The 13,936-nt window shown below is 40.8% G+C and overlaps 1 protein-coding gene across 1 annotated transcript; it reads right to left on the reverse strand.

The window, feature by feature from the left end:
- Positions 1-167: 167 nt before the first annotated feature.
- On the reverse strand, positions 168-13,858 carry LSM1 (LSM1 homolog, mRNA degradation associated). The gene is made up of 4 exons (XM_037055367.1): positions 13,511-13,858; positions 10,506-10,574; positions 9,124-9,239; positions 168-670 (listed from the first exon to the last, which is right to left on the reverse strand). Exons 1-4 carry the CDS (start codon positions 13,554-13,556, stop codon positions 500-502), a joined length of 402 nt encoding a protein of 133 aa, XP_036911262.1. The 5' UTR covers positions 13,557-13,858; the 3' UTR covers positions 168-499.
- Between the last annotated feature and the right edge of the window lie 78 nt (positions 13,859-13,936).

The raw sequence follows: 13,936 nt of genomic DNA on the forward strand, positions 1-13,936 counted from the left end.
AAAATATTTTTTACAGTGGGGAGAGGGGAGAACCCACAAGATACTTCGTATGAAAACATTCCTTCGTAACTAGCAAGTTATGAAGTGACAGCACTGTTCATACCTTCCAGACCAGAAACTTAATTTTGTTATTCACTGCAGGCAACTCAAACTTAGGAAATAACATGACAGCTTTGAGATTCATATTTTATTTACAAGCAAATAAAGAATGTCTCCTATAAACTCTAATTTGGGATGGGAAGAGCAACAGGGAGTAGCAGTTGCTGGCTTCATAGTGATGAGTGAAAGAAGTCCATCCAGCTGTTTCTTTAAACAATGATTTTGTTATTAAAAAGGAAAAAAAACCCTGCCACGTGATTTTTTTCATTTTGCATGTGATTCAAAAGAAAAATGGCTTTTCAAAATTCTAGTCTCTAGTCAAAAGTGTGAGGTGACCAGAATGTCCCTTTCATTCAGTGACAGCCCCTGCTGCCCAAGAGCAGTAGCCTCTGAACAAGAGTTAATACTCATCAAGAGTATCTGCTCGAGGAATGGAGAGACCCCGATCTTTCAGAGCCTGAACTTTCAGCTTCTCAGCTTCTAGCTTGGTCTGCTGTTCTATCCTTTGTTCTTCTAGGATTTCTTCAATAGACACTTGCTGAAGGGGTGTGTCACTCTCCTTTTCCAAGTCCTACAAAACAAGCAGGTTTGAAAAATTTCAACTGATGACCAAGAATTGAACACTTTACAGATCTCAAGGCAAATGGATACCTATGTCAGGTTTGGGTTATTTTTCATGATTGTGACATGGCTGAAATATCCTTCTCCTAGGAACAGACAAGTTTTACAAAGAAATGGCTGGCCACACTACTACAGAATAAATATTTATATGAATGTGGTAATAGGGATCAGTAACAGTGTTCATAACAAAGCTTCAGGTTGTCTGAAATTCTACGTTAGTGAAGAACTAATTTTCTAAAAAAAAAAAAAAGGCTATTTCTCCAACTCCAGAGAATCTAAGAAAGAAGTTACCAAGGCCAAAATGGCTTCAGATAAATTCTGTATTTTTGCATTATCAGAGTCAGCTTAATTTTTTAAAAAAATATATTTTATTGATTATACCATTACAGTTGTTCTATTCCCCCCTTCATTCCCCTCCACCCTGCATACCCCTCCCCTACCATTACCTCCCTTTACTTTATGACCGACCACATGTCTCAAGTTCTTTAGATTCTGTATTTCCCATAGTATTCCTACCCTCCCCCTATTTTCTACCTACCGTCTATGCTACTTATTTTCTGTATCTTCTCCCCCCTTTTCCTCCTCCCACTTCCCTGTTGCTAACCCTCCATGTGTTCTTCATTTCTATGGTTCTGCTCCTGATCTAGCTGTCCTCTTGGTTTGCTTTTGTTTTAGGTGTGGTTGTTAATAACTGTGAGTTTGCTGTCCTTTCACTGTTCATATTTTTTATCTTCTTTTTCTTAGATAAGTCCCTTTAACATTTCATATAAGATCTTGGTGATGAGGAACTCCTTGAATTTGATCTTATCTGACAAGTACTTTATCTGCCCTTCCATTCTAAATGAAAGTTTTGCTGGATAAAGCAATCTTGGCTGTAGGTCTTTGGATTTCATGACTTGGAATACTTCTTTCCAGCTCCTTCTTGCCTGTAAGGTCTCTTGAGAAATCCGCTGACAGTCTGATGGGTACTCCTTTGTAGGTGACTGTCCCCTTATCTCTTGCTGCTTCTAGGATTCTCTCCTTCATTTTTAATCTTGGCTAATGTAATGATGATGTGCCTTGGTGTGTTCCTTCTTGGGTCCAACTTCTTTGGGACTCTCTGAGCTTCCTGGATTTCTTGGAAGTCTATTTCCTTTGCCAGACTGGGGAAGTTCTCCTTTATTATTTGTTCAAATAAGTTTTCCACTCGTGGCTGTTTCTTTTCCCCTTCTGGTACCCCTATAATTCGGATGTTGGAGTGTTTAAAGATGTCCTGGAGGTTCCTAAGCCTCTCCTTGTTTTTTTGAATTCTTGTTACTTCACATTTGTCTGTTTGGTCATTTCTTCCTTCCTTCTGGTCCATTCCCTTGATTTGAGTCCCAGTTTCCTTTCCATCACTATTGGTTTCCTGTGCATTTCTCTTCATTTCAATTAGTTTAGCCTTCATGTGTTCCTCTAATTTGTGACTAAAATCAACCAGCTCTGTGAGCATTATGATCACCAGTATTTTGAACTGTGCATCTGAGAGGTTCGCTATTTCTTTGTCACTTAGAGTTATTGGCTGTGGGGCTTTGAGTTCTTCTTCAGCCATATTTTGGACTGTTGGTGCCTGTTATGTACAAGGAGCAGAGCCCTAGGTGTTCACCAGGGCAGGGCAACTCAGTCACTGGGTTGTGATGCTGTATGTGGGGGCGGGGTCCAAGAGGGGCAATGGCGGTCCCCTCTGCTGCTTCTCGCTGCTAGGGCCTACGTGGTCTGTCTCACTGCTTGCTCACTCTGCTGGTTTATCTGCGCAAATGTGTGATCACAGCCAGCCTGCCGCTCTGCGTCCTCACTGGGTCCGCCTAATGCTATCCCGGCTGCCTGGGTGCCTGGGGTTGGGGGATCTTTCCTGCCCGTCCCTGCTCCACTGCTGGCTCCGCCCCTCTTACCAGTCTGGTTGAACTGTTCGTTGTTGTCGGACTTCCATATAGTTCAATTTTATGTTCTTTGGCTGCATCTTTGTTCTCTAAACCTTTGTTGTATTCAAACTTGGTTGTGGGAGAAGGCACAGTGTTTCCACCTACGCCTCCATCTTGGCGGAAATAGTCAGCTTAATTTCTGAGGGTTGTTCAGCAAGAAAGTAGAGAACACTGACTCAAAGAAGGACGCTCCTCCTCAAAGGCCATCCCTCTGTTGCATTAATTAGGAGTCTTGAAATTATAACAAAACCCCTTTGCCCTTTATGGCAATAAAGTGTTCTGGAGAAAACTTCAGTAGACCAGTTAGATTACTAAACCAGTTTGGCCTCAATATTGTTGTTTGATTTTAACTAAAGAATTGTTTTGCTTACTAAAAAAAATCATTTTTTCCATTATTAAAAAAAATACTCATTGTATGACATTTAAAACACAGACTAGCAGAGCTGCCAAGATGGAGGCATAGGTGGAAACACTGTGCCTTCTCCCACAACAAAGTTTGAATACAACAAAGGTTTGGAGAAACAAAGACACACCCAAAGACCAGAAAATTGAATTATACGGAAGTCCGACTACATCTAACCGTTCAATGGGGACGGTAAGAGGGGCGGAGCCAGCAGCGGAGCAAGGTCAGGCAGGACAGGTCCCCGGACCTAGGCACTCAGGCAGCCCGGAACCAGTCGGGGTGTGGGGCAGACTGACCTCGGTCGCACATTCGCGCACAGTGAGACGGACCACGCAGGCCCCAGGGGGCGAGGGCTGACAGCGGTGGCACACTCGCGTGCAGTGGGACGAAACGCGTGGGCCCAGTGACAGCAGCAGCTGCGGCACCGGTGAGGGCCGTGGCAGCAGGCAGCAGATGGGAAGCCATAGTCCCTCTTTGACCCCGTCCCCACATACAGCGTCACAACCCAGCGACTTAGTTGCCCTGTGCTAGTGAACACCTTAGGGCTCCTATCCTGCTACATAACAGGCACGAACAGCCCAAAAGATGGCGCAAGAACAACTCAAAGTCCCAGAGCCAATAACTCTCAGCGATCGAGAAATTGCCAGCCTCTCAGAAGCGCAATTCAAGACACTATTTATCAGGATGCTAACAGAACTGGTTGATTATAGTCACAAATTAGAGGAACACATGAAGGCTAAACTAATTGAAATGAAGGGAGCTGTCCAGGAATCCAATAGTGATGGAAAGGAAAATGTTACTCAAATCAATGGAATGGACCAGAAGGAAGAACGAAACATCCAACCAGAAAGGAATGAAGAAATGAGAATTCAAAAAAATGAGGAGAGGCTTAGGAACCTCCAGGACATCTTTAAACACTCCAACATCCGAATTATAGGGGTACCAGAAGGGGGAAAGAAATAACCACGAGTGGAAAACTTATTTGAACAAATAATAAAGGAGAACTTCCCCAGTCTGGAAAAGGAAATAGACTTCCAGGAAATCCAGGAAGCTCAGAGAGTCCCAAAGAAGTTGGACCCAAGAAGGAACACACCAAGGCACCTCATAATTACATTAGCCAAGACTAAAATGAAGGAGAGAATCCTAGAAGCAGCAAGAGATAAGGGGACAGTCACCTACAAAGGAGTACCCATCAGACTGTCAGCTGATTTCTCAAAAGAGACCTTACAGGCAAGAAGGGGCTGGAAAGAAGTATTCCAAGTCATGAAATCCAAAGACCTACAGCCAAGATTGCTTTATCCAGCAAAACTTTCATTTAGAATGGAAGGGCAGATAAAGTGCTTCTCAGATAAGGTCAAGTTCAAGGAGTTCATCATCACCAAGCCCTTATTATATGAAATGCTAAAGGGACTTATATAAGAAAAAGAAGATGAAAAATATGAACAGTGAAAGGACAGCAAACACACAGTTATTAACAACCACACCTAAAACAAAAGCAAACCAAGAGGACAGCTAGATCAGGAGTGGAACCATAGAAATGAAGAACACATGGAGGGTTAGCAACAGGGGAGTGGGAGGAGGAGAAGGGGGGAGAAGGTACAGAAAATAGCATAGACAGTAGGTAGAAAATAGATAGGGGGGAGGGCAAGAATAGTAGGGGAAATATAGAATCTAAAGAACTTGAGACAAGTAGTTATAAACTAAGGCGAGGAGAATGGTAGGGGAGGTGGTGTGCAGGGTGGAGGGGAATGAAGGGGGGAATAGAACAACTGTAATGGTATAATCAATAAAATATATTAAAAAAACAAAAACAACAAACAGAGTAGCAGAAATTTTTTTTAAAAATTCTAATTCCCATGTAGAGGGATATTTTGGTGAATATCCTTTCTAATTTTTCCATATATATATATATACACACACACACACACACACACACAGTCTTTAAGAAAACCCACAATGCAAACACTCATTTTTTTTACTTTATATGGCATAATATGCTTAATAATTTTATTTTTGAAGGACTTATAAACATTTTAAAAATGTTTTATTTTTGATTTTAGAGAGTGGAAAAGGGAGGAAGAGAAGGAGAGAAACATCAATTGGTTGGTTGTTCATTTCTGCACACACCCCAGGGGAGCAAACTCACAACCCAGGCATGTGCTCTGATCAGGAATCGAACTGGCGACCTTTTGGTTGCAGGACGATGTCCACCCAACTGAGCCACACCAACTAGGGTAAACACCTTGTAAATGCTTGATAACCAATCTTGAAATGCACAATCTTGCTATAAATGCATCTTACTATTATCCACAGGTTCAGTTCATTCTCTTTAAAATGAACAGAGGTATTTTTCAGTTTTGTTGTTTTTAAAGATTTCATTTACATATTTTTAGATAGAGGGGAAGGGAGGGAGAAAGATGGAAACATCAACGTGTGGTTGCCTCTCACACACCCCTCCACTGGGGATCCTGCCTGCAATCCAGGCATGTGCCCTGACAGGGAATCAAACCAACAACCTTTTGGTTCACAGGCTGGCACTCAATCCACTGAGCCACATCAGCCAGGGCTGTTCTATATTTGTAACTGGAGAGTCTATACAGATAGGGTATTCTTTTTTTTATTTTTGTAAAGATTTTATTTATCTTTATTTATTTATTTATTTATTTATTTATTTATCTTTAGAGGGGAAGGGAAGGAGAAAGGAAGGAAACATCAATGTATGGTTGCTTCTCGTGCATTCCCTGCAGGGAACTGGCCCCTGCCGGAAACTGGCCTGCAACCCAGGCATGTGCCCTGACTGGGAATTGAACCGCGATCGTCTGGTTCACAGGCCCGTGCTCAATCCACTGAGCTACACCAGCCAGGGCCAGATTTTATTTATCTTTAAATACAGGGAGAGAAGGAGAAAGAGAGAGGAAGAGAAACATCAATGTGAGAGAAACATTGATCGGTTGCCCCTTGTATGAATCCAGGCCTGTACCCTGACCAGGAATCAAACTGGCAACCTTTCACTTTATGGAATGACACACCCAACCTACTGAGCCACACCCAGTCAGGGCATTCTTATTTCCTATCCTCTTCTCTCACTTTTAGTACTCAATGCTGGGAAAGCTTTACACACATATAAACTCTCTAGGTGTGCCAGTCCATCACTGGATACTAACCTTCAGATGCTGCCAATGCCTCAGAACCCACGTGCTACTAAGTATCAGATAGAGGAGGCTCAATAGAAAGGTTAGGTGAAAGCCACACAAATTACACAGGCAAACCCTGCACTGGGTTAAATATCAACTGCACCCAGGAAAATATATGTTATCCAGTGTAACCTACCCTCACAATCCATGAGTAGAAGTTGGAGAGAAGATCACGTTCTTAGCATACTGCCTCTTGCACTTTTCAATATGTTACTCACTGAGCTATTTGTGTGGTTACGGTGATGCTGTTTCCTAGCAATCTGTCTTGTTACTTAAGACTTTGTACATCAGCATCCTTGAGGCAGATTCCAGGGACTTCTTAAGCAATGAAATGTTTTTGAATCTAGGTGGTTTCCAGGTATGTATTTTCCTAGAGTTGGCAGTCAATTTCTTCAAATTGACTATTGATTCCTATAATTATGTAAGCGTTGTTTTTTTTTTAATGGTACCACTGTAAAAATTCTGCAGCATCCAAACCATAATACGTAAAAAGAGGGTACTTTCCTCTATAAAAGGGCTACCAGAAAACAATGAATCTCTGAGAGGAAACCCAAGTCTGCTTCCTCTCCTCACATACACATGCACCTAACACAGGGGCAACTTGCGCCCATGTCCACTGGCATAGGAAGCATGTCTGTGATGTTCAATACCATAAAACCGAAGCACTGTACATGTAAATAGTTCAGCTTAAATCTTTACCCCTGGCAGCGAAGTAATGTTTCCTCTCTAAAAATTAAACTCAGAAAAGTGTGAAAAAGGAAAAAACAATCACCCAGGACCCTACTGTCCGGAGGGGCACCAGCCCCTCCTGACACACTGGCAGACTGCTTCAGTCATCTCCCGCTCCTCCCTCATGTCCCTGGGTAGTGCAGTGCTTTACTTCAACCTTTTCATGGTACGAGGAGGTGACCGTTCCTGCTGCACAAACATGCAAGAAACGATACACTGAACAAAAAATATCAGCCACAAAAAGTTATTTTTTAAAAAAGGCATTTCATATATTTTATAGCAGCATTTGGGCAGTATTGATTAGTCATTTCCAGCTAACTATTTCAAAATAAGGTCTCTGAACCAACCTAATCCTGGTAGAATTATATCCTTATTTTCTCAAATGGCTTATTGTTAAAAACAGCTATGGATCAAATCAGTCCACTCAAAAGACTTCTGTAAACCTGATTTAAGATTTGGTAGGTATTGGGAAACTTTAGTGAAAACTTTAAAAACAACAGGAAAATATAAAATCAAGCAAATGTTGAAGTTTTAAATTATGATTTTCCTGGCAAACCCAATAATCAGAAGCAGCAGGATCAAATCAAAGGTATCAAATACTTTTGAAGTAACGTTTCATGGAAAACATGAAAAGAGGTTTATCTTAAAAAAATTTTTAAATCTTCACCTGAGGATATCTTTATTGATTTTTTGAGAGAGAGAGAAACATGGATCAGTTGCCTTCTTCTGTACACACCGTGACTAGGGATGGAACCCACAACATTTTAGTCTATGGGATGATGCTCTAACCAACTGAGCCACCCAGCCAGGGCAATGAGGTTTATCTCTTACAGTGAGGTTGAATACCTTTAGCCCTGCCTGGTGGTAGCTCAGCTGGTTAGAGTGTTGCCCCAACACATTAGGGTTGCAGGTTCAACCCATGGTCAGGGCACATACAGGAATCAACCAATGAATGCATGGATAAGTGGAACAACAAATTGATATTTCTCTCTCTCCCTTTCTTTCCCTCTAAATATCAATCAACAAATAAAAATTTTAAAAATAAATATTGAGTACTTCTAATAGTTTTATGTAGAAGGTTGGGCAAAAGTTGTTTTACAGTTGTGAGTATGCAAAACAGTTTATGATTGTATTTTATTTATTAATTATTAATTATAGTGTTATTTCCCATACAAACTGTAAGCCTACTTTTGCCCCACCCTGAATATAAGATAATTTTCTAATAGTTTTGTATGTATATATGCATATGTATACGCACACACATATATCCCTACAGTAACAACACTTTAGAGAAGATTTAACTCTTCACCTGCCATCTAGTTTTCTTCTTCATTGGTTGTGAGCTAAGGATTCAAAAGAAGCTGAGCTCCTTTGTCAGCAGGGTTCACAGAAAGGCTTCTCCCACACCCATTCCTTCCTGTATCCATTAAAAACACGGACATCACATTGTATACGCAATGCTTCTTCCCCTCCAAACACACTAATTAACTTTATGTCATGAAAAACTACTTGGGACCAACTGTTTAAATGACTGCAAATATATACAATACACATAAATCTTACTTTATTGAATTATTTTCAGATTTTTCAATTTCCTATTAGAAATAGCAGAAATAATATATTAATGAACACATCTATAGGATGGTATTCATTTTTAAAAATCTCTACCCAAGGGACATTTTTTTCATTACTTTCTTAGAGAGAAACATCAGTGCAAGAGAGAAGCCTCAACTGGTTACCCACCACCCTCTTATGTGCTTGAACTGGGGACAGAACCCGCAACCTAGGTGTGTGCCCTGACTGGGAATCAAACCCACAGCCTTTCAGGGACAATGCTCCAACCAACTGGGCCACACCTGCCTGGACGGGATGGTATTTTTAAAGGTATCAGGTAAAATCAATGATATTTTGCTCTAATGGGATCAAATCTTCAAAATGCCAAGAGGCACTGAAACAAAGTTGATTATTCTCTGTAACCTTACTTTTACAATTGTGGCTTTCCTAAGTTATTTAGTGGTTTCCTGTGAGACGCTGGGTGAACTATGGAAAACAAATTTTTTCCCTCTTGAAAAGACAAAAAGAAACCTAACTAAGCATGATTATCAAGACCCATAGCAACTTAACAGTTTTCACTTACTATTTCTCCTAGTAGGACCACATTTTCTCCTCTGACCACAAAAATCCCTCGAGGAATATCACCGTATTTTTTGCCCACATGAATACGTTCCACAGTCTGATGCAGCACTAAATTAGCTGTAAGTGTATAGAGAAGAAACAAAGATATTTAGTTCAGATTTTGGGTAAAGGTCCATAACTCAGTTAGTTTGAGTCAAAAAGATTTAGCTAAACATGATTTCAAAATTTTCTAATTCAAAGAAAAACCAAAATTTCAGTCTCCTATTTCATTACAACACACCATTTGAGACTTTTAACCAATTGGAAACTGAGTGAGTATTTTGGATGATGTTGCAGTAATACAGAAGTGAAGGTGGGGAAAAAAGAAAATTAAATTAGTTTATCAGTTAATTGCTAATATCAATATGACTTTAAGAAAATGTAAATGAGTGGAGCACTTGAAAGACTTAAAAAAACCACAGAGATGAAAAATCTTTTTTTTTAAAGCACACAGATTTTCTCTGTTGTATGGGTATGTGTGTGTGGTGATTAACCAAAGATTTAACTTTCAGTATTTAGCATTCATTTAACCCAATGCAAGTGTCCATGAATTATATGATACAGCAAAAACCTGTTTTTTCACTTTGTCAGATAATCTGATAATACTTGGTAATGTGAGAGTAAAGTCAGTATTACTGTTCTCTCAAAGTAGTTTGATGAATTTGACTTACGATTCAGAATCCTGACCTGTTAAGAATAATTTTCTTCTTTCAATTGGTACCATTTATCTTATTTTTTTCCTCATGCCCAAATCCACTGACCTAGCAGATGTCAAACAAATGCTGATATGAACTAAGAAGTTTCTTGAAACAGAAACCAACACAGATCTCTTTAGAAAAATGTAGGATGCAAAACAAAGACTGAGACTCCTGAGTGTGATGTATCCCTAAGTGTAAAATCTTGAGCTTAATGTTGGGGTCCCTCACAAGCTTCAGAAAATGCCTTCTACCCAATTTTCATTGGGTGGGACGATTACCTTCAGTGCAGGAACTGCTTTGAAGAGTAGGTGCCCCCAAGCCAATCTACAAATGAGCAACTTTTTCAGTGGACTGAGTTTATTTCTGTCTTTTGGCTCCCTCTAATGGGGAAAATTAAAAAAGGTCGAAAACACTGTAATCATATGCTCTAGTGAAAACCAGTTTTAGAAATACAAGCTTGAAAATATAATCTTTTGAACCATCTAATCATAATTTAGGACACAATGATGCAATGACTCAAAAGTGTATTCCTTTCTGCCAGACACATGAAAAAGTTAGGTAAATTCATTACAACATGAAATAGCAAAAATACAATGGACAGCTCTTACTATCCAGAGTACAATAGAAGTCTGTAACTAATACATACCAAATTGATCAATGCTTCTCAAAAAGCCTATAAGTGTCCTTCCATCTCGAAGCAGAACCAAGTGCTTTTCTGGGGACAGAAAAAAAAATCTTTAAAAAATGAAAGCTGTTAGCTTCAGTGAGTTTATGGGGTGACAACAAAGTTAACAGTTCAAGCTCTACCACTTACTGTTCCAAGGTATTTAAGGGGGTACATTGGGAAATTAGAGGGCAGACTAAGGTAGTCTGGGGTTTTTAGATCAGAGCAGCAATTTCAACCAGTGCGCTGCAAGAATTTTCAAAACACGCAACACCTGACTATTTAGTCAGAGGCACTCACCATTTTCCATTAGATTGTCAAAAAAATAGAACAAAACAACAAAAAACAAAACAGTAAGAGCCAACACACAACAGCTGTCCAGTGTGAATGAATCAAAATTATAACTATGTTTTTGGTTAGATCAGCAAAAAACAGATTTTTTGGTACATCACAGAATTTGAGCGATTAGTTTATGTCTGCCATGAAATCAAGGAGGTTGAACATCACTGGATTATAAGGTTAGTGGTGCAAAGAGTCACAGTAGTGTGGCAGACTGCATGAGTAGCCAGGAAGCCCGACCGGCTCTAGACCCTAATGTTCGATGCTAAATTCCTATGTCCCCACCACTGTCATGCCAGTTTCTGTATCTGCAAATTGAGAAATTTAATTCTAGGATTGTCTCCCCCCGACCTTAGAAGAAGAGCTTCTGTTTCCACTTTGGATTCAGGGAAGTTTTTAAATAAAAACAACGCCCCAGACATGTGAAAATAAGATGTTGATAATAAGCGAGGGCAAAAATTCAATATGTGGAAGACGGCAAACAAAACAACCTACTGTGATTAGTATCATGTAATAATAAGCAAGACAGCATGATAAACGAAGGGGAAAGTAGCTACAGAAGAGCTCGTGGCCTGGGAAAATCTCTCTGAAGAGGTGACTGAGCTGATTCTGAAGAACGACAATAAGCCAGTCACTAGAATAGCTAATCAAGTTCATTCATTCTTTTCTTTAATGCCACATGTAAAATACTTTCTAGATGCAGAATAGAGGAACAAGACAATGATTCTTTCCTGAAGGACTTTGTAATGGGGCTGTAATTAAGCTACCATAAGAAAGGACATTTTACTTATATGAGACTGAGAGAAACTCTAGCTAGAGGATGTATCTGAGTTGGTCCTTGAAAGGCAGATAATTTTTGGCCCCAGGAAGAGTGACAGGGAGTGGGAGGGAAATCTGTAATTAGGTAGGAGGAAAAAAAGGGCTGTGTGTGGTGGAAAGTTGAGGATGTGAAGGGAAATGACAGAAATGAACTCAGAAAAGAACCTTGAGTTTGGATTTGACTTCACAGGGAACAAGAAAACATTGAAGACTAAACTTGTAAAAAAAAGGCAAGTGGTTGAGGCTACTCCCAGGGTCTGAAGCATAAGGGGACCTGAACCAAGGTAGAGACGAGAAGCAGGATGAAGAGAAGACTAAGACCGTGCAGTTGTAAGTAACAGGATTTGACAACTAATTGAGTTTGTACATGTGGGTAGGTGTGAGAAAGTGGAGTGAAGAAATGAGTTAGAGAACATGTAGGAACTTTGAGTTATGGTGTCAGGGAGGACCATTTACCAAAATTCGGAAGTAAAAGAAGCTGAGAATGGACAGTTATTAGCTGTCTGCAATTCTTAAGTACTATAGGGATACTTATGTAGAAATGTCAAAAGATGTTGGAAATAGGAGTGGAATGCCAAAGAGGTCAGACTTAGAGAAAGCAATTTTGGGCAAGGCCACAGAGAGGTGATGTGTTTTCGAACTTTTTGGTAAAGGAGGAGGCTTGGAATCTACAAAAAAAAAAAAAAGGTTAGAAGGCTGGAGAACAAAAATTATCTTAAAATTACTTTAAATGACAGAATGTGTTAGGACCTCTAATAACTCAGCTACATGACAAGACAGGTGAGAGCAGAGGGCAACCTCAGACAACTGAAACTTGTTTTCACTGCATTACAGATGGGTTTGTACAGTAGTTATTTACAAGATCCAATTTACACATTTCCCTTCAATTGCCAAATCCTTAATTTGGATTTAAAAACGGATTCAGAAGATACAAAGAGAGCTTAATTATACACTCACTCTTTAATTTGTATACACAGTAACAGTAGAGACTGGTAACTTGTTGGGAACTGTGTATAAACCATTTTGCACCAATTGCAAGTTAATGAGACATCACACGATTAAAAGATTAAATGATTACAAAAACAGTGTTATTTAAGGAATGATTCACAAATAAGAGTTTAGCAAAAGGAAAAATGGGGCAATTGTAACTGGCTCCTCTTTTGTATGGGGCTGAGATACTCTTCAGGACAATGACTAGGAATAAGGAAGGTCTTCTTAGTAAGAGCAAAAGAAAACTGCTAACACAAGGAAAAAGGAAGTCTGAATTGAATCAGCCTTCCCAGAAAAGTCAGTACCTTGTCTGGCAATGGTCTCTACTACCATGACCTGAAAGTGCTTAAGACCCTCGCGGTAAATACTATTGCAAATGGCTACAGAGCATAAAGACGATGTCTACGGCCAATTAAGTCCAAATGCTGTCTCAACGTTTTCACTTCTTGATGAATCCTTTCTCTAAATATTCTCATCCATCCACCTGTAACAACCTGGAACTTCGAAATATCGCAGAGGAAGACAGTAGCAGACCGGGCGAGGGGCAAATTCCGCGTCTGGGCCTCAGCAGCCGCGTCCCTCGCAAGGACTGAATTCTAGCTTGTGGCTGACCAGCCAGTGAACTGGTGGACACTGCAGGACAGAAGTAATAGCGGTAGCAGGGCTAGGAGGTGGCAAACGGTGTGTCCTCGTGGCTCCTCCCTCCCGTGAAGGATGCCAACACCAAACATCCAGGAAAGGGCTAAAAACACCTTGTTTTATGAGCTCCCTCGAAATAGAAAGCCGTCCGGGAGGAGGGTCTCTCCCCAGACCTCACCCGAAGGAGATGAGCAACTCACTGTCGATGTCCTCGATGAGGCTGGCGGTGCCGGGCATGTAATTCATTTTCAGCTGAGATAAGGCTGCAGTGTGTAGTGGCGAAAGGCCAGCGTGTCCAATACCTCTTTCCCCTTACTGTAGTCACCGCCGAGGCGGGACAGGGACTGGGACGAGGACCAGGACCAGCACTTCGGCCCCGGCTTTCAGCCGCCCGGGCACGCCGGAAACTCCTCCATATTATCCCCACCCACTTCCTGAATCACGTGCCCGTCCTCACGAAGAGGCGGGGCCGTCGTACGGTCCTGGGACACACTTTCTCCGTCCCTGGAGAGGGGAAGAGGAATCTAGATTGCATAGGCGGTGGGAAAATGTATTCTCCCTCCTAAGGAACACGGCGCCGCCCCTCGTTTTACTGATCCCTCGACCCCAGAGTCGCGTACATCAGC

Source organism: Sturnira hondurensis, unplaced genomic scaffold, assembly GCF_014824575.4.
Source record: "Sturnira hondurensis isolate 20B ecotype Veracruz unplaced genomic scaffold, ASM1482457v3 Scaffold0008640, whole genome shotgun sequence".
NCBI classification, from domain to species: Eukaryota; Metazoa; Chordata; class Mammalia; order Chiroptera; family Phyllostomidae; genus Sturnira; species Sturnira hondurensis.